Raw genomic sequence first — 24,509 nt, 5'->3', positions numbered from 1 at the left:
ACACAAATATTTAATAACTATGTTTAAAAGGTAAGACCTTTAGAAAAGAATACTTCTTTACCTGTTAGAGGTAAAGAATGGTACCGAGGCAGCACTGCAAACTAGGAAAAAAGCAAATAGGACCTCCTAGTACTTTACAGAATTTTCCGCGTGATTGTATTTTCAAACACATTAATTTCATGGTGTCTTACTTACACTGGGCTTTGGTCTGAGAGGCTGGTGTTGGAATGGTGGTTGATCAACGAATTAAGTGAGTCGGAAGGCTTACCAACTAGAATTTTTTCATTACTGCAGCAGTGGCCTGATGCTGGTGTGAACCGGTGAGGACGGACTCTAAAAACTTGATACGTTGTTAACGCTGCGTTTTCATCCCTTTCACAGCCACGGTGACTGCAGCTCCCATTCATGGCTTCTGGAAGGATTGCTGGTCTGTCCAAAAACAGTTTATCAACAGATATGCAAAGTTGCATCACCGTCTTTGATTTTATAATTGAGATATAATTCAGGGTGCTTGGGTGGCCCAGTCGGTTAAGGGTCAGGACTCCTGATTTCTGCTCAGGTCATGGTCTCAGGGTTGTGAGATCAAGCCCGAGTTGGGCTCTATGCTGGGCATGGAGTCTACTTGAAGATTCTCCCTCTCCCTCTGCCCCTCCAACCCCCACCCCCTTGCAAACCCATGCGTGCAATATTTCAAAATAAATCAATAAATAAAATAAAGTTGGAATAAAATTCACATACCATAAAATCCACCCCTCTGAAACGTAAGTCTCCGCAGCTTTTAGTTTGTATACTCACAAAGTTGTTCAACCATTACCACTAACTCCAGATCATTTTCATCAGCCCAAAAAGAAAGCACACACCCATGAGCAGTCAGCACCCCTTTCTCCCTCCCCTCACCGCCATCAACCCTTCATCTACTTGGTTTCTATGAATGTGCTTGTTCTGACCATTTCATATGAATGGAAACATACAATATGCAATATGTGGCCTTTTGTGTCTGGCTTTTGTCCCATTTTCAAGGTTCAGCCATGGTTCTGGCATGTGTGAGTACTTCATTTCTTTTCAGGGCTGGTAACGTTTCCTTATATGGATGGACCCCATGGTATTCATTGGTCCGTTCATCCATGGGCATTTGAGTTCTTTCTCCTTTTTTGGCTCTTGTGACTATAAACATCTATGGACAAGTTTTTGTGTGGATGTATATTTTCAAAATCTTAGGTACCTAGGAGTGGAATTGCTGGGTCACAGGGTAATTGTGTGTTTAACCTTTTGAGGAACGGACAATCTGTTTTCCAAAACAACTGAGTCAGCCCTGTACAGTTGATAATCTCCACCAGCAATTAGGTTTCAGTCACTCCATGTCCTTGGCAACCCTTGTTACTGGCCACCCTTTTGTTTATACTAGTGGGTGTGAAGTGGTATCTCATTGTGATTTTGACTTGCGTGTCCCTAATGACTAATGATATTGAACATCTTTCATGTGGTTATTGGACACTGAGATACCTTTTTTGGAGGAATACTTATTCTAATCTCTTACCCAATTTTTATTTGGAGTTTTTTGTATTGTTGAGTTGTTAGACTTCTTTATATACTAGGCCCTTATGATATATGATTTGAAATAATAGTTCCCATTCTGTGGGGGTTTTTCATTCTCTTAAAAGTGTCCTTTGAGTAACAAAAGTTATTAATCCTGATGAAGTATAATTAATTTTTTCTTTGGTTGCTTATGCTTTTGGTGTCATAGCTAAGAAATCTGCTTAGTCTAACATCATGAAGATTTATACCTATGGTTTCTTCTAAGAGTTTTTTTATTTTAGCTATTATATTTGGTTCTATAATCACTTTGAGTTAATTTTTGCAGGTGGTATGTGGTAATGGTCCTGTTTGATTCTTTTGCATGTGGATATCCAGTTATTCTAGCATCATTTGTTAAAAAAATTATTCATTTCCTCATCAAGTTGTCTTGACATTCTTGTAAAAAATAAATTAACAATAAATGTGATAGTTTCTGTGGATTCTCAATTTTATTCCATTGATGTTCATGTCTATCTTTATGCCAGGATCACGTAGTCTTAATGTAACTGTGTAGGAGGTTTTGAAATTGGGAAGTGTGTGTCCGACACATTTGTTCCTCTTTTCAAGATTATTTTGGCTGTTCTGGCTCTTTTGTATTTCCATATGCATTTTAGGGCCAGCTTAATTCATTTCTGCAAAAAATGTAGCTGGTATTTTGATAGGGATTTGCACTGAATCTGTGGATTAATCTGGGAGGTACTGTCCTAACAATATGGCAGTTTCCCTATCCATGAACATAGCATTTCTTTACATTTATTCAGGTTTTTAATTTTTTCAGTGATGCTTTGTAGCTTGCAGTGGGTAAGTCTCATACTTCTTTATTCTTAAGTATTTTATTCTTTTTACTTACTAATGTAAATATAATTTAATTTCCTTCATTTCCTTTTTAGATTGTTCATTGTTAATGTATAAAAATCAATTAACTTTCATATGTTAATTCTGTGTATCCTGTTGAACTTTTATTAGGTCTAATTGTGTGTGTGTGTGTGTATTCCTTATGGTTTTCTACATACAAGATCATGTCATCTGAAAATGCAGTTTTAATTCTTTGTTTCCAAGCTGGATTTTATATTTCTTCTTGCCTATTGCCTGGGGTAGAGGCTGTATTACAAAGACGAATAAAAGTGGTGAGAGAGGACGCTTTGTTTTGTTGTTGATACCAGGGTGAAAGCTTGCAACATTTTTGCCACCAATATGTTAGCTGTGGGGTTTTCACAGGTGTCATTTACCAGGTTGAGGAATTTCCCTTCTAGTTTTACTTAGTTAAATATTTAAATGTTAAAACATTCATCAAATATCAAATATTTTTTTCTGCATCTATTGAGATAATCATGTTGTTTTTGTTCTTCATTCTACTAATGCAGTGATATACATTATTTTTTATTAAGAGTTTGTGAATTACTGGTGTTAACTATTTTTCAAATGTTTTATAGAACTCATCAGTGAGGATATATTCATTCTCACACCTTTCTTTATTGGAACCTTTTTGATTACTAATTTGATCTCTTTTTTCTATCTATTTAATTGTTTTTTTCTTCTTGAGTCAGTTTGGTGGTTTGTGTCTTTGTATAAATTTCTTTATTTCATCTGAATTTGCTAAGTTGTTGGCATACAAATTCCCTTATAATTCTTTTATTTTTAAAGGGCTGGCAGTAATCTTTCATTCCTAATTTTAGTAATTGGAGTCTTCTTTATTTTTTTCTTGTCTAGCTAAAGGCATTTCCTTTTTTTCTTATTTTTTAAGATTTTAAAATTTTATTTATTTATTTATTTATTTATTGAGAGAGAGAGCACAAGTGAAAGAAAGAGTAGAGGCAGAGGAAGACAAGTGAGAGAAAGAGTAGAGGCAGAGGAAGAAAGAAAATCTCAAGCAAACTCCCTGCTGAATGCATAACCCAATGTGGGGCTGGATCTCATGACCCTGAGATCCTGACTTGAAGGGAAATCAAGAGTCAGATGCTTAACTAACTGAGCCTCCCATGCGCCCCTAAGGGAATTTCCACTTTGTAGAATTTTTTTTTTCTAAGAACCAACTTTGTTCTTTTATTTATTCTTATATTCAAGTTTTGGTTTTAATTTTCTCTGTTTTTTTTTCTCTTTATTTCATGTATTTTTACTAAAATCTGTAATATTCCTTTGCTCTGCTTCCTTTAGGTTTAGTTTGCTATTTTTTTCTAGTTTCTTGAGGTTGCAGCTTACATTCTTCTTCTAAGACCACTGTTTTGTAAACATAGGCATTTATAGCTATATTTTACCCTTTAAGTGTGGCTCTAGCTAGATCCCAGATGTTTTTATATATGTTGTATTTTTAGTTTCATTAATCTTAAGGAATTTTCTAATTTCCTTTGTGATTTCTTCTTTGATCCATTGGTTCAATTAGGAATGCGTTGTTTAATATTCACATACTTGTGAATTTCCCAAATTTCCTTCTTCTATTTATTTCTAATTCCATTCTATTGTGGTCAGAGAACATACTTTGTATGAGTTTAAATCCTAATAAAAATACTAAGTTTGTTTAATGACCTAACATATGATTTACTCCAAGGAATGTTCCATGTGCACTTTAAAAGAGTGTGCATTTTACTGTTGTTGAGTATAATGCCCTACAGATGTCTGTTAGTCTTACCTGGCTGAATTGTTGTTCAAGTCTTTTAATTCTTTGTTGACTTCCTGTCTAATTGTTCTCTCCATTGCTGCAAGTGAGGCACTGAAGTCTCCAAATGCCATTATGAATTGTCTATTTTTCCCTTCGATTTTATCAATTTTTGCTTCATGTATTTGGAGCTCTGTGGTTAGGTGCATATGTGTGCATAATTACTTCTTAATGGATTGATCCTTTTATCATTATGTAATGATGATCTCTAGTAACAATTTTTGTCTTCAAGCCTATTTTGTCTGATATTAATATACCCACTCCATCTTTTAGTTTGCATGGTAGATCTTTTTCCATCCTTTTACTTTCAATCTAATTGTGTCATTGACAAAAGCATGTCTCCTATAGGCAGCATTTAATTGGATTATGATTTTTATGTGTTCGGCCATCTTTGTTTTTCAACTGGAGTGGCTTGATCCATTTACATTTCATGGAACTACTGATAAGGTAGGATTTAGTCTGACATTTTGCTATTTCTTTTTCTATATTGTGTCTTATGTCTTTTTGTTCCTCTATTCCTCCATTACTTCCATGCCTTCTGTTGTGTTTGTTGATATTTTCTAGCATATCACGTTAACTCCATTGTTGTATCTTTTACTATATATTCTTTAGTTATTTTCTTAGTGGTTTCCTTGAGTATTACAACTAACATCTTAATGTATAACAATCTAGTTTGGATTAACATCAGCTTACTTTAAGTAGTTTACACAGATTTTGTTCTTATATAGGCTTGTTCCCTTCCCTTTCCTTTATACTGGTATTATGATACATATTTTGTGTTTTTTCACTTTGTGCCCATCAACAGGCATCTCTATCTATCCATCTGCCTATCTATCAATCTATCAATCTATCTATCTATATATTTGCAGTTATCTTAAACCAGAGAAAAAAGTTACAAACAAAAAATGCACTTCTGCTGTATTTTATATTTACCTATGTAATACTAATACCTGTATTAGTGCTTTTTATTTCTTCATGTGGATTTGAGTTTTTGTCTACTATCCTTTCATTTCAGCTAGAAGGACTCTCATTATTTTTTTGTAGGGCAGGCTTGCTAATGATGAATTCTGTTTTTGCTTATGAGGGAATGTCCTAATTTTTCCATTTTTGAAAGATATCTTTGTTGATACAGCAGCAAATAAAGATATAGCATTATTTGGTAGTCATGTACTTTAGTACTTTGAGTATATCATCCCACTGCCTTCTGCCTCCATTTCTGATGAGAATCCCCCATACATATCTTTTCTCTTGCTACTTTCAAGATTCTCTCCATGTCTTTATCTTTTGACAGTGTGATTATATGTCCAGGCATGGATCTCTTGGGTTTATCCTATTTGGAATTCACTGAGTTTCTTGGGCATGTAAATTAATGTTTTCCACTGCATTTTGAAGTCTTTAGTCATTATTTTTTCAAATATTCTGCATCTTTCTCTTCTTCCTTGATGGGACTCCCATTATACGTGTTGGTACATTTGATGGTATCTCATGGGCCTATAAGGCTCCATTCATTTTTCTTCATTCTCTCTCTCTCGAGCATGAGAGAGGGGAGGGTCAAAGGGAGAAGCAGGCTCCCTGCAGAGCAGGGAGTCCAGCAGGGGAATCCAATCTTAGAACTCTGGGATCATGACCTGATCCGAAGGCAACTGCTTAACCAACTGAGCCACCCAGGTGACCTTCTTCATTCTTTTAAAATTTCTGTTCATCACACGGGATAATATCAATTGACCTATATTCAATTTTGCAGATTCTTTCTTCTGCCTGCTCAAATCTGATGGTGAGCTCCTCTCAGAAATTTTTCATTTCAGTTATTATATCTCAATGCTAGAATTTATATTTGGTTCTTTTTTATAATCTCTTTTCATTGATATTTTCTATTTTGTGAGACATCACTTACATACTTGAGCTACTTAATCATATTTAGAATAGTTGACTACGGTTTTTGTTTACAAAGTCCAATGTCTGGATGTCCTCGGGTAGTTTATTAACTACTTTTACCCTTGTGTATGGAACATAGTTTCTTGTTTCTTTGCGTGTTTCTTTTTTTTTTTTTTTCTAAAGGGAAAACTGGATATTTTAAATAATAATGGGGTAACTCTGAAAATTAGATTTGCTTACTCTTTTGCCAAGGATTTGATGAAGTTGCTGGGTTTGTTAGTATAGGGACTCATTTCTGTAAAATCTATATTCTTCACAGTGGTCACTTATGTTTCACTCAGGTGGTTTTGTGGTGACCTAATGATTGAAACCCGAAACCAATAATCCCCCTAGTCTTTGTCAAGGGCTCTGTGTGCATGTTGGGACACCCTTCGACATTCAGCCAGGAAGGTACACTTCGGCTTCACTTAATGCTTGTATAGATGCTCAAACTTCAGGTGAGAATTTAGGATGTTCTCAGGCCTTTCCTGAGGCATACAGTCTTTGGCTTGTGCAGAGCCCTATGCATGAACATTACCATCCAAATTCATGAGAATATCAGATTTTTCAAAGCTGTTATGTATATCTCTTTCCTTAGCTTTTCCTTTTAAGTTTTTGGTTAGCTTAGCATTTGCTCTGATGGCTCTCCACTGCTTCAGGCAGCCACAACTGCCTCTGATGTATTCTCTTTTTAAGATTTTATTTATTTATTTGACAGAGAGACAGCGGGTGTGAGAGCAAAAGCAGGGGGCGTGGCAGGTAGAGGGAGAGGGAGAAGCAGGCTCCCACTGTGCAGAGAGCCTGATGTGGGGCTCAATCCCAGGATCCTTGTATCATGATCTGAGCCAAAAGCAGATGCTTAACCAACTGAGCCACCCAGGTGCCCTGCTTCTGATCTTCTTTTTTTTAAAATAAAGGTCCCTGTGGAAGAGGCTTTTCATACCCAGCAAGCTTTGATCAGGCAAAATAAAGACAGCCTTGCAAGTGAGATCTTTCAGGGAGTCACCAGACAAGTTAAATAATGACAATTCCCTGGGAATGAAGCTTTGAAGGAGCTCTAACCACCGTCTGTCCCCTCCAGTGGCTTCTATGCTGGTGATTCTATATTGATTGTAGATTGTTGGTTTTCAAGGATACAGTAGAGTTGAGGGGTGGGATGCAAACCGGGCAAATTAGAATGTCACAAAGCTTACAGTTTTTACTGAGATTCAGCTATTTCTCTTGAATAAATATTCCATGGATTGCTGTAATCCTTTGGTTAATTTCCAGAGTTCTGAAAAAAAGTTGATTCTGACATGTTTTGACAATTTCCTTCTTGCTTTTATGGAGGGGAGAATTTTTGGAGGTCCTTACTCCATCATTTTTGCTGGCTTTAAGCATTTAATGCCCTTTTATTTTTAACAAAATGAATCTGCCTAAAACAATGAAGCCACCATCATCAACATTTCTAGGCATCCACATGATTCAAGCTCAACTATTCTATAAACAGAAATAGCTGTGAGAACCAAAGTGGATACAATATGAATTTTAGAAAATGTCCACAGTCCAAGTGAATGTTGCCATAGTTTTGCAGTAGACAGATGCAGAGTTTTAAAAAATCCTTTCATTATGCAAAAAAAAAAAAAAAAGGAAGATAGATAGACAGACCATGGATTATTAGTCTCAAAAATTCTATAACAAAATCTGATATATATATATATATATATATATATATATATATATTTTAAGATTTTATTTTTTGAGAGAAAGAGACAGTGAGAGAAGGAACACAAGCAGGGGGAGTGGGAGAGGGAGAAGCAGGCTTCCCGCTGAGCAGGGAGCCCGATGTGGGGCTCGATCCCAGGACCCCGGGATCGTGACCTGAGCCAAAGGCAGATGCTTAATGACTGAGCCACCCAGGTGCCCCAAAACCTGATATTCTTTAACACAGGTAGCAAGGATACTCTACACTCTACTGTAAGGTGAGTTGGGAAAATACAAAACAAAACAACAAAAAACCACTAGTCATTCCTTGCAAGTCTCTTAATTACATATAGAAATGATCTCTAAATGCTGTACCTTCTGCCCAGCCACCACACCGGACAGCCAGTACTTTTCTGTCTGCAAAGTACAAGAGACCATATAGTCATGCTTCAAAGAGAACATCTTAGGCTGTAAAGCAGCCTCTTTTCCCGACCAAGGGTAACCGTCACTGAGCTATGATTAGTCTCCTTTTCAGAGACACTGGCATTACATTCAGCTCTATTAGCTGATGACACAGGGAGGTGCTTTCTGGGTAGGGACAGTGGGACTTGAATGATCTGTAGATAGACATAGAGCTATTTTCCAAAAATACAGACTTTATAAAAAAAATCCCCTTTGTTTAAGAGAAGGCAAGCAAGATATTCACTAAATTCCTGGAGAAATGTAGGAGAGCCTCATTAGGAGTAAGCAGGAGTCAGTGGAAACTACAAAAATAATAAAGCATAGTAAAATGGCCAGGGTTATGTAAGGTTACATTTTTAAATAAGATTCCTCAAAAGAGTGTGTTTACAAGTCTGTGAAGCGAATTTACATCTCAATATTTAATTACATCAGGTTGCATTAGTGTTGGCCCAGTTAGGAATCCATGTTTATAAATCACCTGAATAAAAATGTTTTGACTTCTGCTGAAGTAATGCAGTAATGCATCATTTCAAGCTTTCTGCAGTAAAGATAAAAAATGTCTGATTTTTCAATTCAGGAAAGAAAAACCTAATTTTACTCCTAATAATTTTTAAAACCGGCTTTCAAAAGTCCCCAGAGATTACAAAAAGTCCCCAGAGAAAACCATACGCCAAGCCTCATAGCTAACTGATGGTGAAGTCTTTATTTCTGACTGTAAACATTTCAATTCGTAAACCCAAATGTGGAAGAGAAGTGAGATGCACGTGAAGTTAGCCAGACAAGCCAGGTGTGGAAGGTTTTAGTGAGTGGTAAGTACGTTGACCAAGATACTGAATGTGTACCTTTCTCTTCTGGAAGAGGAGGGCATCACTCTTCTTTATTAACCAGAGTGGACTGTCCACCAGCCAGCGCTCTTCTGTGTACTGTCCATCTTAAAAAGTTCTTAAAGTGTGCTCAAAATATGTATTTTATTTACTGAAGTTTCAACATTTCATTCACACTATGTTATGTAATCAAGGATTTGGGGATGACAACACTTAGGCATTTTGAAAAACACTGATAGGGTACTCCACTTAAAATGGTGACCTTCTTTGCCCTATGTCATAAGAAGACCTATACCCATTAGGGTAGCCTAGATTTAAAGACTTACCATGAAGGGGCCCCTGGGTGGCTTAGTTGGTTAAGCATCTGACTCAATCTCCAATCAGGTTTTGATCCGGGGTTATGAGTCTGAGCTCCGCATGGAGCCACACCTCAGATTACTCCGGTCAACTTTACCCGAGCAGACTGTAGTTTCCAAGTCACTTTTTTTTTTTTTTTTTTGCATTCCTATAATTGCATAAAGTATTTCTCTACCTAGTATACCCGTTACTTAAGAAAACATACATATACTAACTTTAGAGTTTTCTGCGAAGCTCCGGACTCCATTCAAAGACATAACCCGTGGGCCAATTTTCTCCAGTCTACAACGTTCCGTTAGCGTATCAGAGGGTTAAGAATGACATCGGCGACAGCGGTACAACATTTTTCATCATCAACAGCACCAAGGAAGCCAGATTACTAATTCCATTTCTCATCAGTTAGGCTGGGGGCCGCCCCGAGGATTAGGATTGAGACTGCCCTAAAATGTTGATGGCTGCACACTGTTCGGCACAGAGGATGCTCCGCTTGCTTAAGTGTCTCTGTAAAATTTCCAGCAAGTTAAGACAAGACAGAAGTAGCACATATCCTTATCTCATCAAGCATCCCGAGCTTCCGGTGATCACCTTCCAGAGCTCCGTTTGAAGACACAGGATCGCAGAGGTCGAAATAGAATGATGTTGTGAGATATTTACCATCGCTTAAATGAGAGGCAGCGGCCACTTGGGCCCGAATCACATTTGTGAAGTTTCCTGCCGCATTTCCCTGCGGCCAACTTATATACATGCAGAGGTTACGCTAAAACTTCAATTATTCCAAAGGATGAAAGAAGTGTTATATTTTGATACAGATCTTCAGTTCCTATTATACTAAAAGCCTTTGAAATGTGAGGGCTGACCAGGCCAAGTTATGAAAGGGACGAGAGGAAGGAAGAACAGTGGAAATGCAGTGGGAACACACGGTAACGTTCTGTCTTCACCGTTCCACGGGGAGAGAGTGTGCTTTCCGGGCAGCAGGTGGTGTGACTGAAAAGATCACACATTCGTCAGGAACCGTGTAGGATTTTTAGCACTGCGAGAGCTTAGCATTACAGATTTAGGGCAGCTAATAAAATTCCAGAGACCAAGTTTTTGACAAGTCTGAAATTTTTTGGAAATAATTTTCCTACCAAGTAAGTCTTCTTGGTTCCCCTTTTAGTTCTGTGCTAGAGAAAACTCTGTATAATTAAAATTAAAAAAGAATCGCATCGCAGCAACCCGAAGAACATCTGGCAGGAAAGCCACATTCAAATGCTCTCCTTTCAAAGGAAGAGCAAATATGTGGCTCTTCCATTAAGAGCGCTTCTTCTGTCAGAGAATCATCTCACAGACTTTCCATTTATGGTTCCCCCCCCCCCCAAAAAGTCCAGGGCTGAATTTGCGCCCGCAATTTTTTCTGTATTTCCTCAGTGGTATCTGAACAATAGTGTGTTAAGTACATAAGAAATCTAGGGTCAAAATGAAGAGAATCTAATACACCAGGTATTTAAATAAATGGGCACAGGTTGTACTTAGAATCACCTGGCAAAAACCCAGGAGCACCAGTAGCTGGGGCCTGTTTTTCATATGTAACAACAGTATTTCAAAGTTAATATAAATTTAATCATAAGCCCATCTAGCAAGAAGCACTGGAGGACATATTTTGACGTGTTTTATCTCTCCCTTTCTCTTTAGCCTGAAAATGTTTAAATCTGGAAAGAAGATCAGATCTTTTAAAGCCTCAAATATTCCTCAAACTCATATAAAAAAATCATTTCGAAATAGCCTTTCAAAATCAGAGTGTATTTCATTTATCATCTGCAGTTTTGCATTTAAAATCCCTCACAAAGTTCTCTTAGTGTGCTGCAAAACTTATAAACCTGGTTGTAACTTTCTGGAGGGTGTATGCTAGGACCCTAGCAGGGCCTCCGCTGGAGTCTGACTTCGCTGCCAACTCTGGTGCGCTCCCCCCCACTCCGGCCCCCTCCCCGTGCCTGTTATTCAATAGTATGATGGCCTGAAGAGTTTGCAGAACTTAGGTTAAAAACATGGAGAATAATTTCTGGGAGGAAACAGTTCCCTGGGTACAAAAAGGAAAGGCAAAGAATAAAAGTATCTTGAAGGTACATGAGTTCAAAAGTTCATTTCACTCTGTTATCAACTTAAAGTTCTTCAAGCAACAGGAACTTGGCTTTCAAGACCTGGGGAGGCACATCACACCGAATAGTTTGCTTATGAGACACACTCACGTGAAAAGAAAAACACGGAAGACAAAGGGTCCTTAATTTGGGGTAGGATATATTCCAACGTGGGGGGGGGGTAGGGTGAAGGCATTTCAGCTCAGAAGCTCCATCATGACATTTCCAGAGAGTTCGGCAGCTCCCCCCGCAGCATGGCATAGGACAGGATGTGAGGGCCTGTTCCGCCAGGCTGGACACAAACAGGGTGCGCTCTGCAGGCGGCCGCGGTGTCAGGCTGTCAGGGCTCCTGGGGCTCTCGGTGTTTATCAGCTCAGTAGGTCAAAAGTCTGCAGACACTGGGTGGAGCAGCAGTAAGCCACGAAGCTCACTGTTGTCCTCCTGGAAGGGGAAGAAAGGGAGAGAACACTGTGAGTTCAAGATTAAAGTCTCTGGATTCTTTCCATGGGGGGCCGTCTTTTCCTTTGTGAAAGTCAAGAATGAGGCCTGGCCAAAAAAGCCACCACGCAAATGTAAATTTCCTTTTAAAACTGAGCTCTGGAATCAGGTGAGGGATGCAAGCACTCATTTTATTAGTGGTTTTCAAGTGACACAGTATCCCCCGAGTTTAGCAGCTCAAGGGAAGAAATAAGCTTTTTCCACGTTATGGTCTGAATCCTGCTTATTAGAACCAACAGTGCAATAATAGAATTTGAAATACAGTATTAAAAATCACGTCACAGGGGCGCCTGCGTGGCTCAGTGGGTTATAGCCTCTGCCTTCAGCTCAGGTCATGATCTCAGGGTCCTGGGATCGAGTTGCGCATCGGGCTCTCTGCTCAGTGGGGAGCCCCCCTCCCCCCCTCTCTCTGCCTGCCTCTCTGCCTAATTGTGATCTCTCTGTCAAATAAATAAATAAAATCTTTTTTTCAAATAAATAAATAATAAAAATCACGTCACAGAACACATTACCAATTTAGCTAGAACACTTAATATTATTGAAGAAATTTTGAAAAAAAAAAAAAAGGGATAAGGACTTTATCCTATGCGTGTATTCACACAGGATTGTTTGAAGAGGTAATTTCAGACTCTCCGTAAGAAAACTGGAGGGGGGGGGCGCCTGGGTGGCTCAGCAGGTTAAAGCCTCTACCTTGGGCTCAGGTCATGATCCTGGGGTCCTGGGATCGAGCCCCACATCGGGCTCTCTGCTTACCAGGGAGCCTGCTTCCTCCTCTCGCTCTGCCTGCCTCTCTGCCTACTTATGGTTTCTGTCTGTCAAATAAATAAATAAAATCTTTAAGAAAGAAAGAAAGAAAGAAAGAAAGAAAGAAAGAAAACTGGAGGGGCTTCTTCCTGCAGAGCAGAGGAATCAGATCTCAGACTCGCATCTGGCACCTTTCCATACTGAGTCTTGAGCCCTCAGACCCACTCTGGACAGCTCCAGCTACACGAGGCCTGGTTTTCCCACCAGCAGCGCTATCCTCTGGTGAGGAGAGAATAATTTACTGTTGTTTCTAAAAGACCTGCTGTGCTGATTATCTTGTTTCCCCACCCCCTAATCCAGTCTTTGCTTTTCTCTGTTGCCCAAGAAGGTTGCCTCCACAGACCCTACCACCAAAGCTGCCTGATGGCTGGTTTTTGGACTGAATTAGGTAGGCAGAGGCATAGCAGGACAATGAAGGGCAGGGAGAGAGAAAAGTTGAATATTTTTCTCTTCTTCCTCTTTTTCAAGACTAGTTAATTGAGGTATATTAACATACAAACATACCAAGAAAATTCACCTGCCTTAAATACACAGTTGGATGAGATTTGAGTACAATTATTTAACACCAAAATCTATATATATTTTTTAATCTCCAAAGTTTCTTGTCTTCCTTTGCAACCAACTGCCACCCCCCTCTTCAAACCGCTCCCCACCAAGTATCGGGCATCCACTGGTCATTTTGTTTCTCTGTAAGTTTTTATTTACTTTTCCCTGGGCTCTGACAGTCTTCCAAAAGAAGCTTTGCTACCATTTTCATCTTGATTGGTAAATGCCTTCGAGGCAAGAGCCAGACCTACCTCTGTGGATACTTTTGTCTTACATTTCTGGATCAGTCCTGGATTCCCTTACCAACTGGTTTCCAGCTAGGTTTGGCTGACCAGAGGATAAAGCTGCCCTAGGTGGCCCTTCTTGTAGTCCAGTAACACTTCAACACTCAGCCAGGTAATGCCCACTCCGCCTCAGCTTTTGCTTCCTGCTTGCAAAGGGCCTCAAAAATCAGCCAGAGCTCAGGGCCTTCCAGGTTTTTTCTGAGCGAGTTTATGTCCCTATGCATGCACGTGGCCAAACAGACTCCCAGAGATATGTGAGTGCTTCTTAAAGCCCCTACAGAAACCTTATCTCCTCAATTCCCCTTTTCAGCTTTAGGGTTAGTCTACTGTTGGCCCCAACAGTTTTTCATTGCCTCAGGCAGCTGTGACATTAAGCAGTTGCCTCTAATTGGTTTGACAATTTTTGACAAACACCCCCAGGGAAGAGGCTTTTTGCTTTGGTGAGCTTTGACTGAAGTCAAAAAAAGATAGGCTGTCAGCGAACCACCAAATCAGGGCAATGACAGTGCTCTCTGGCGATGGACCTTTGAAGAAGCCCTAGCTCCCTTCCACCTCTTTTCAGTTGTTGTCAGAACGCTGGTTTTACCTGTCATTGGAGATTCTTGATTTTCAAGGTTAAGACTACAAGATGGGGCTAGGATACTTTATCACATCACAAAGATCTCTATTGCGAGCTTCAGCCACTTCTGCACACCAGATTGCTCTAAGACTTTTGTACTGGAAAATTTGATTGTGACCATTTTTGCTGATTTTTTTTCTTTGCTTTTGTGTTAAGATTGAGTATTTATACTCCATCTCTACCTCTCTGACTAGAGCTCCTACTGGGCAGCCCTTCTGTTGGCTCTGGTTCTTAGCAGCTTCCAGATCCCCCTTGTCCTTCAGGCCTAAAGGATAAGGATGGTAGAGCTTCCTACTGTTGTAAGTTTCCAGGGGTTTTATCATCCTTGTGGGTGCTCTGAATCCTGCCTCAACTTCTGCAAATAGTCTCTCTCCATTCATTTCTCTTCAAAATCCTCTTAATGTGTGTTTTCCAGCCAGTTTCCCAACTGATTTAGTAAGTGTTACAAGAAGGGGCCTAAGAAAACATCCAGATGGAATTCTGGAATTGGGTTGGCCAGTGCATGAACAGCCTTCTTACTAAGGAAAAATGGGACACTGCTAATATGCAGTGTGGTGTGGCATCACGAGCACTCAAAAGTATCACTCGAGGAGACTGCCAAGGCGGGCTAAGGCGCTGGGAGGTCAAGTGGCTGTGGCATCCTAGCGAGTTCAGAGATTGTGCATAAGATGGCTTCTTCTGATGGCTAAAGATGATGGCTCCCCATCCCCCATCTCCAGCCCCACCCCCAATTAAGCATGTGCCTTGAACTCTAAACTCAAGGCATAGGTGGGGAATCAACATTTCTATTGGCTCTAAAGGAATTCTTATTCTGTGAAGCTACAGGAAGGACATATCTGAAGCCTGAACTTACAGGGTGCAGAACCCATGGCACCCAGGCAAGAGTACATTTATGCAGAGTCTCTTATACTAAGGTAAAGGTGCTTGCTGGGAAGGGGAGGACTGTGAGACTTGAAATTGAAACCTCTGTTCAGACACAAAGCTGAGTACCTTGAACTTCTAATATCTCTAAATATTTCTTCACATCAGAAACAGCCTTTCTTACCTTCTGACACAACGAGTATTTCCTTGGCTAACAACATTTCACTGATTTCATCGGGCGGGGGGGGCGGGGGTGGCCACCTTAAAAGGAAATGCCTAGTCTCTTCAGAACCCACCACCACCACCAGTCACTGTCTCTAAGGCCACAAAGGGTATAAAATCCCAGCACGATCTAGAGAATTCATTGCAAGGCTGCTAATGGGGGAGAGAGCATACACGAAGTTGCAGGATCTTGCCAAATTTTATTAGCAGGAGCCTGAGAAGCAAGCATGCAAATGGATTCTAAGTAAATTCGCCAACAAGACTAAATCTAAGGTTGGATCAGGCCGACGAGAGTGTTCACATATGTCTCAGGATTTAAGTGTTAGCCCGAGCACCTGTAATGGTTGACACAAGCCCTGCGTCAGTAAAGGACTATAGTCAAGGGGGCAGCGATGCTGAAACTCCCACTGTACATTCTAGAGGGAAGAGATCAAAGCTTTAGAGAAATGGGGACTTTGAAGGGGGTCCAATGTGGTGCAACTTGCTCAGCCACCTCCTGAAGACCTTCAGGAGAGCCAGGAAGGCATTTCCTTCACCAAGACCCAAAATTACACATCGATGAGGGGAAGCAGTGCACACACCTGATACTTAATAGGACACACGCCTACTAGAGGTGAGAGAGAAATCCTCCAAATTCTCCAAAAAGGCAGGGGTCTGCTGCATTGGTAAAGTTTCAGAAGAGTGACATTTAGAACTGCCCTAGGAAGAAATGGATACACACTGTGGTCCCTTTGGATTTTCAGGGCAAAATGTATTTGGGTGGGGATTTTTGGTTCTGCCAAGATGGAGGAGACCAGTCCTTTTAGGTCCTTCCTCTTAAGTTAAAACACAATGAACCAGCCATAACACAACAAACAAGTGTAGGGAGGGTCTGAAGAATAGAAAAAAGGTGGACAGCTTAGGAACCTTGGGACCTGAGAGGCAACACAGCAGTGGTGAGTTCCCTAGGTTTTCTTATTACCCCTCCTATAGCTAGATAGGATGCTTGTAGAAACCCAGCACCACCAAGAGGCACAGGGGAAAAAAAAAAATCTCCAAGAAAAACCTGTTCCCCCTAGCCAAAGGATCAGGACAGAGAGATCTGTAGAGGCAAAGTAAGTAGTTGCTTCGTGCTGGGTATAGGAGAATACAGAGTGATAGCTCCAGGGTACAAGGTTTCTTATAGGGTGAGAAAAATAATTTACAGTGGACTACGGTGCTGGCTGCATATATCCATGAATATAGTGAAAACTGCTGAATTGTATACTTTAAGCAGGTGAATTGCATGATATATGAATCATCTCATTAAAGCGGTTTTAAAAATAACAGCACTGGGAGGAGAAATAGACAAATCCACAATTAGAGTGCAAACTTCAATATCCCATTCTCAGCAACTGACAGAACTAGTAGACAGAAAATCAGCAAAGACAGCAAAGACAGAAAATCAGAAAAACCGAACAACTCAATTGAACCACAGAATCTAACTGACGTATATAGAACACTCCGCCCAACAACAGCAGAATACACTCCCCCCGCCCATATGTCCATGGAACATTCACCAGGATAGACTATATCCTTGACTCTAAAACATAATTCAACAAATTGGAAAGAACTAAAATTATACAGAGGACCCATGTGGTTTCATCCCTGATAAAGAGTGTAGCAATCGTCATTCCTGTTCATACGGGAACAAACAGAACAAATTGAAAATCAACAACTTTTCTTCCAGCCACCAGGGAATTGAGGGTGTAGGGCAAAGAACTACCTCGAAGTCTAGAGAGACCAGTGAATCTGGAGAGTCACAGCTGAGATCTGCTCACCTAGACAGAACACACTAGAACTGCTGGTGGCTAAGTGTAGGCTAGCCTGGGAATCAGATAGTCTTGGAGCTGTAGTCTTAGCATTGTCCCACACATTCCTGGGTTTTACTTATAGAAACGCTATAGGCTGTCATGGTAAAAATTAAAAAAAAAAAAAAAATGCCCCTGCAGCTCAGTCAAGGGGAGGAAAGAAGCGGTTATTGTGTAACATGCCCCAAGCATTCCAGAACAAAGGATAGCTCTCCAGAGGAAAAGAGTCTATCAGAGCCTTTTCCCAGCTGAAGAAGGGCACTGTTCCCACTCTAGCCCCCTCTAGTCTACCAACTTCACCTAAGGGGGTTAAGCAAGTTATGAGACACAAGAGACGCTTGTGAAAGTCACAGCCCAGATATACAGGCCCACTAGGATATTGAAATATAATCACAAAATTTCAGAACACTTCTTTACCTCACACCTTAGCACTGGAGCAACTGGTTCCCAGCATAAGAACAGTGGATTACAGATAAAACAAGTACAAGATGCTGACTCTCTGAGGAGGACTACACAGGGAAGCCCAAAGTCAAGTGAGGAAATTAAAACAAGGACACTGAAAGACTTTGCATTTGAAGTCTCTGGCACCGACACCTTCAGCATATATAAGACACAGCCCAGCTCCGAGCTTGGTTAACATAAAATTTTACACTAAATGGCTATTTACCTCAGTTCTTTTTACCCAATACAACATGTCTCACTTTCGACAAAAAATTAGACCTGACATAAGGCAAGAAAAAGCACATGTTGAATAGACAAAGAAAACTTCAGAACCAGAGCCAGATATGACACAGATGTTAGTATTAACAGGGAATTCTGAAACATAGAACAGAAAATCCATGATCTGGGGGACAGTTTCTGAAGGTGCAACATTTGCATAATTATCCTCTCAGAGGAGAAGAAGGAGAGAAATAAAAAGAAATTTAACTAGTGATGGTGAAGAACCTCACAAAATGTGTTACAGAGCCAGTAGTGTAACAGCATCAAGCAGGATAAATATCAAAAACAAAACAAACTAACCCCAAAATAACACATAGGCATATCATAGTCAAACTAGGGAAAAAAAAAAAAAAAAGGACATTTTCAAAAAATCAGAGGAGAAAAAAAAAAAAACCCTTATCTATGGAAGGACAAGTATATGAACTACAGAGGCCTTACTGGAAACCATGCAAGCAAGAAAAGAGTGGAGTAAAATAATTAGTGTGCTAAAAAAAAAGAAACAAACCTACCTTAGAATTCTATACCCAATAAAATTATCCTTACCTATGAAAGAACAAGCGTATGAACTACAGTGGATTTATTTCATGCAAACAAGAAAAGAATGGAGTAAAATATTTAGTATGCTCAAAGAAAAAAATCACTAACTTAGAATCCTATACTCAGTAAAATTATCCTTCAAAAGAAAGGAGTATAAAGAGTTTTTCAGACAAACTGATAACCGAGGAAAATTCACTGCCAGACGGACTTGCCTTGCAGGAAAGGTTGGAAAGAGTTCTTTGGTGAGAAGGAAAAGAATATATGTTAGAACTCAGATCTAAAAAAGCCAGGAAGCCTACTAGAGAAGGAATAAATAAAGGTAACATAAAATACTTTATTTTTCTAATTTCTAATTATCTAAAGTATAATTTGCTTAAAGTAATAAGGGTAGCAACATATAGTATGAGTACCACATAGTGGATATGTGACATATAGGATCTATATCAGTGGATAGTGACATATACAACAGCAATTTCCTAAAGGATGACAGAGAGGAATGTGGAATATTCTGTTACAAGACACCTGTACTACACATTGAGGAATATAGTATCCTTTGAAGAAGGGCTTTTGTGAAAAAAAAAAAAAAAAAATGTATATTGCAAACTCTAAGGAAACCACTATACATTTTTGAAAAAGGAGTAGAATTGGTATGCTAAGAGAGGAATCATGGAATCATGTAAAAATGGAATCATGTAAAATGCTCAATTAAAACCAGAGTAAGCAGAAAATTTGGGGGGGGGTGGAGAAAGGAAAAACAAATATAAAAAATAGAAAATAACTACAAACACAGTAGATATTAAACCAACTAAATCAATAATCACTTTAAATTTGAACTGTCTAACTATACCAATTAAAAGAAAATACATCAGTGGATGAAAAATGAGATCCAGCTATATGCTGTGTACAAGAAACCCACGTTAAACATACAGATGCAGACAGGTTAAGAGTAAAGGGAGGGGGAAGTATAAAGCATGTTAACACTAATGTTAAATAAAGCATGTTAACACTAATCAAAAGAAAGATGGAATACTTTAATAAATTTCAGATGAAGTGAACTTCAGGACAAGGAAAAGTATCAGACATAAGGAGGGACATGACATCACAATACAGGTGTTAATTCTCAAAAAAGATTTAACAATGTGAAATGTGTGTGAACCTAATAACAGAGCATCAAAACATTTGAGGCACAAAATGATGGAACTGTAAGAAGAAACAGACACACTATTTGAGCTGGAGATTTCAACACCCCTCTTTAAGTAACTGATATATCCAGAAAGAAGAAAAAATAAGGGAAAATACAGTTGAACTCAACATCATTAATCAACTGAACCTGACATTTATAGATACACTATCCAATAAGAGAGAAATAACACATTCTTCTCAAGCTCATGTGTAATATTACTCAGTAAAATAGACCACACTCTAGGACATAAAATCACAGCATAAAAAATTTAAAGGAAGAGAAATCATACAAACGTTGTTCTCAGACCACTACTGGAATTGAATTTAGAAATCAATAACAGAAAGACTGGTAGAAAATCCCCAAATATTTGAAAATTAAATGATTAAATTCTAAAAAATACAGGGGTGAAAGAACAGTCTCCAGAGAAACTAAAATGTTTTGAACTGAGGGGCACCTGGGCGGCTCAGTTAAGTGTCCAATTCTTTGTGTGTGTGTGTGTGTGCGCTTTCCAACAACATTTTTTTTTTTAAATTTGCAGCATAACAGTATTCCTTGTTTTTGCACCACACCCAGTGCTCCATACAATCCGTGCCCTCTCTAATACCCACCACCTGGTTCCCCCAACCTCCCACCCCCTACCCCTTCAAAACCCTCAGATTGCTTTTCAGAGTCCATAGTTTCTCATGGCTCCAACTCTTAATTTCGGCTCAAGTCATGATCTCAGGGTCATCGGATTGAGTCCTGTGTAGTCTGCTTGAGCTTCTCTCTCTCCCTCTGCCCCTCTCCCAGCTTGTGCTCTCTCTCTCAAAAAATAAAATAATCTTTAGAAAAGTATTTTGAATTGAGTGAAAATGAAATACAACTGATCAAAAAATTGTGGGATGCAGCAGAAGCAGTATTAAAGGGAAGCTTGTAGCAAATGAAACACATGTATCAGAAAAGAAGAAAGCTCTAAAATCAATAACTTGAGCTTCCATCAGGAAGTCAGAGAATGAAAAACAATTTATGCAGAAAGTCTAAAGTAAGTAAAAATCACAGAGCATATTTTCTGTCCATAATGGAATCAAATTAGAAATCCATAACAGAAAGAAAACAGGAAAATCTCCAAATGTGGAAATAAAATAACACAGTTCTTTGACCTCCTCTGACTTTTGGGTCAAATGACTACTTTCCCATGGATTAAAGAGGCAGTCTCAAAGGATATAAAAACTTACATGAACTGAATGAAAATGAAAATACAACATATCAAAAATTTTAAGACATAGTAAAACAGTGCTGAGAGAGAAATTTAGAGTGCTTAAATGCTTGTTAAAAAGAAGGAAAGGTCTCAATCAATAATCCGAGCTTCTACTCTAACCCCCCTACCCACCCTCCCCAAAAGGCAAAGTAAACCCAAAGCAAGCAGAGGGAAGAAATAATAACGAAATCAATGAAATTGAAAATTTTACTAGGACTAAAAAGATCAATAAAATCGATACATCTTGAGCAAGACTGACAAAGATAAACAGAGGGAAAGAAATGAAGCCAGTGATGTCACGACAGATCCTGAATCCATTAAAAATAAAAGAATATTATGAAAAACTTCACAATCATGAATTTGTGAACTGAGAATAGATGAATTACTTGAAAACTACAAACTACCAACCAACACTCAATCAAGAGGAAATATCCAGACTGAATAGTCTTATAACTATTAAAGAAACTGATTATGTAATTAAAAAAGAAATTTCCAGGCTCAGATGATTTCACTGGAGCATTCTATCAAACATTTAAAGAAGAGCTAAGAGGAATTTTTACACAATCTCTTGCAGAAAAATAGAAGAGGAGGAACACTTCCCAACTCATTTTATGAGGACAGTATTACTCTGACTCTAAAGCCAAACAGTACAAATCTAGAAAACTACAGACCAGATCTCTCATGAACACAGATACAAATATCCTCAACAAAGTAATCCTCAACTAAATTAATATTGAAATGTAGAAAAAGAACAATACACCATGATCAAATGGGAGTTATTTTGGGTACATAAGGCTGGTTTAATATTTGAAAATCAATTTCATCCACCATTTCAAAAGGTGAATGTAAAAAAAAATTGTATGATATCAGTGGACTCAGGAAAAACATTTGACAAAATACAACATCCATTCATGATAAAAAGTCTCAGCAAACTAGGAACAGAGGGAACTCTTCCACAATTTGATAATTAGAATCTTAAAAAAAACCCCAAAAAACCAAAAACCAAAAAACCCTACTGCTAACATAACACTTTAAAGTAATATTTACTTTCACCGCCGTACGCAACAAAACTTGAAGTTTTAACCAGTGCACTAAGGCAAGAAAAAGAAATCAAAGGCATACAGCGTGGAAGGGGGAGAAGTAAAACTATTTCTACTTTCAGACGGCATATGATTGTCTACATAGAAAATACAAGGAATCCATAAAATATATTCCTAGACTCTTAAGCAAGTTCAGCAAGGTTGCAAGCACATTAGATCAAAACACAAAAATCAATCACATTTCCACACACTAATAATGAACACACGGAAATTGGAATTTAAAAATATAATAATATTGGGGCGCCTGGGTGGCTCAGTGGGTTAAGCCTCTGCCTTCGGCTCGGGTCATGATCTCAGGGTCCTGGGATCGAGTCTTCCTCCTCTCTCTCTGCCTACTTGTGATCTCTCTCTCTGTCAAATAAATAAATTAAAAAAAAAATCTTTAAAAATATAATAATATATAGTCACAAAGAAAGGGAAATATTTGGGTGTAAATTTAACAAAATAAGGATCTGAATGCTAAAAATTATTAAATACTGACGGAAGAAATAAAAGAGCACCTAAATACACGGAGAATCACGGTATTCATACACTGGCAGAATCAACATAGCAAAGACGTTAATTCTCTCCAAGTTGATCTATAGATCAAATGCGGTTCTTTTCAAAGTCCACCACAAGGGTCTTTTATTCTGAGACAAAGATAAGCTTATTCTAAAATATATATGGAAATGCAGAGGACCGAGAATAGTTAATACAATCTGGAAAGAGTAGACTAAAGTAGAAATATCACTTTATCTGACATTAAGACTTAATATATAACTATAGAATCAACACAGTTTGGTGCTGAGAGACAGACACAGATCAATGGAATGGAATGGGGAGCATCTGTATAACCTTGGGGTAAGTAAAGATTACTTGGGACATGAAAAGCACTAAATATAAAATTAAAGTGGAAAAATCTGACTCAACCAAAATTAAAACATTCTGCTTTGCAAATTACACTCCTAAGAAAATGAAGAGGAAAGCATCACTCTTGAGATTTTCTCAATTCAGGAAACTACATAAATGTTAAGTCACTGAATACTTTGTATTACCTTAATTAAAAAAAAATTAAAGTTGGTTAGAACCCTATTTCAGATAATTTGCTACACCAGAATGTACATATTTGTATACATCACAACTGAAATGAAACTCAGACATAAGATGATCTTAAATGCTAAGTGGATTTTTGAGGATCAGCTAATCAAACTTAACTCTCCTTGTTTTTTTTTTTTTTTAAAATCATTATGTTATGTGAAAATCATTCATAGAAGCAATACATTTCTGGGGCGCCTGGGTGTCTCAGTGGGTTAAGCCTCTGCCTTTGGCTCAGGTCATGATCTCAGGGTCCTGGGATCAAGTCCTGCATCGGGCTCTCTGCTCAGCAGGGAGCCCGCTTCCTCCTCTCTCTCTGCCTGCCTCTCTGCCTACTTGTGATCTCTGTCTGTCAAATAAATGAAATCTTTAAAAAAGAAGAAGAAGAAGAAGAAGAAGAAGAAGAAGAAGAAGAAGAAGCAGTAACACATTTCATGCCACTGAGTTTTTAAAAATGAAGGTTTTAAGTAAAAGAATTCAACTCCATAAAGATTTTTTTTTTAAACTTACTGAAACGTCATGCCCATTGGCATCATTAATGTCTTATGATGTTTAAGGGAGTTGGGGTGGGTAAAGCAGAGGTGTCATATTTGTGCTACAAAAAAAATCCCAACTCTGTGTACTTACTTACTTTTGGGAAGTGATCTAACAATACATTGTATCTGCTTGTTGCAGATCTAAGTTGTTATAAGTACACCAAGTCTACCTCCTAAAGAATGGAGTTGGGCTAGTTTGATCCTTTAAGATTCCAGAAATGTGGCTCCAGAGACAAGATAGTTTTAGGGAGAAATTCTGAGCTAAGCAATAAACTCTATAGTTAGGAGAAAGATACTAGTAAATCCTACAAAGAACATCAGACATGACATTTGTTGCTTTAGAATCTCTGAACTTATTTATAGGCGAGGCAGGAAAAAGCGCATTTCAGCTTAGTTTTAAAATACAGAAATACCACTATTCTTAAAAAAAAAATCACAATGTGGTTGGCACATACTGGAGCCCAAAATATCATAAGAAATATGGTATTTTCTTTGCAAACGTGCTTCCTGATTAGAAACAAAAAGCATAGCTTTGACTCATGCAGAAATTCAAGCCAGAAGAAAAATAATATTTATTAGACAGAATTTATCAGATGACATCTCAAGCCTGTGCACATATTAACTTAAGGGAGAATCATCTCATGACATATTTACGTTTGTGACATTTATGTTAGCGGTGACTGTCTCTCATGGGAAGATTCTGTGTGCTGTACACATTGGCTTCTGGACTTGATGGGTCCATGCCCTAGAACATTAGGGGTGATCTATGCATGGGGAAAGAAGTATCAGCTGGTTTGGTCACAGCTGAATCTCCCGTACCTAGTACCAAATTTGGCACATAACATATGATCAATACATAATTGTTGAGTGATACAAG

At 38.6% G+C, this 24,509-nt stretch overlaps 1 protein-coding gene and 1 long non-coding RNA gene across 5 annotated transcripts in view; one reads left to right on the top strand and one right to left on the bottom strand.

Moving 5' to 3' along the window:
- The first annotated feature begins 2,167 nt into the window (after positions 1-2,167).
- Positions 2,168-11,842, top strand: LOC116590438. The gene is made up of 3 exons (XR_004285613.1): positions 2,168-2,376; positions 7,060-7,237; positions 11,140-11,842. It is a non-coding gene; the product is annotated as an uncharacterized LOC116590438 (long non-coding RNA).
- The window catches only part of LRRC28 (leucine rich repeat containing 28), a 158,029-nt gene continuing 142,165 nt past the window's right edge, over positions 8,646-24,509 (bottom strand). For all 4 annotated transcript variants that reach the window (XM_032342176.1, XM_032342178.1, XM_032342177.1 and 1 more), the window contains one exon: positions 8,646-12,023. In XM_032342176.1, coding sequence (XP_032198067.1) covers positions 11,951-12,023 — 73 coding nt within the window. In that variant the 3' untranslated portion in view covers positions 8,646-11,950. The remainder of the gene's footprint in view (positions 12,024-24,509) is intronic.

The sequence above is a fragment of the Mustela erminea genome, chromosome 5, assembly GCF_009829155.1.
Source record: "Mustela erminea isolate mMusErm1 chromosome 5, mMusErm1.Pri, whole genome shotgun sequence".
Taxonomy (NCBI): Eukaryota; Metazoa; Chordata; class Mammalia; order Carnivora; family Mustelidae; genus Mustela; species Mustela erminea.
The sequence above is the reverse complement of the archived record's forward strand: the minus strand, read 5'-3'. Positions and strand labels throughout refer to the sequence as shown.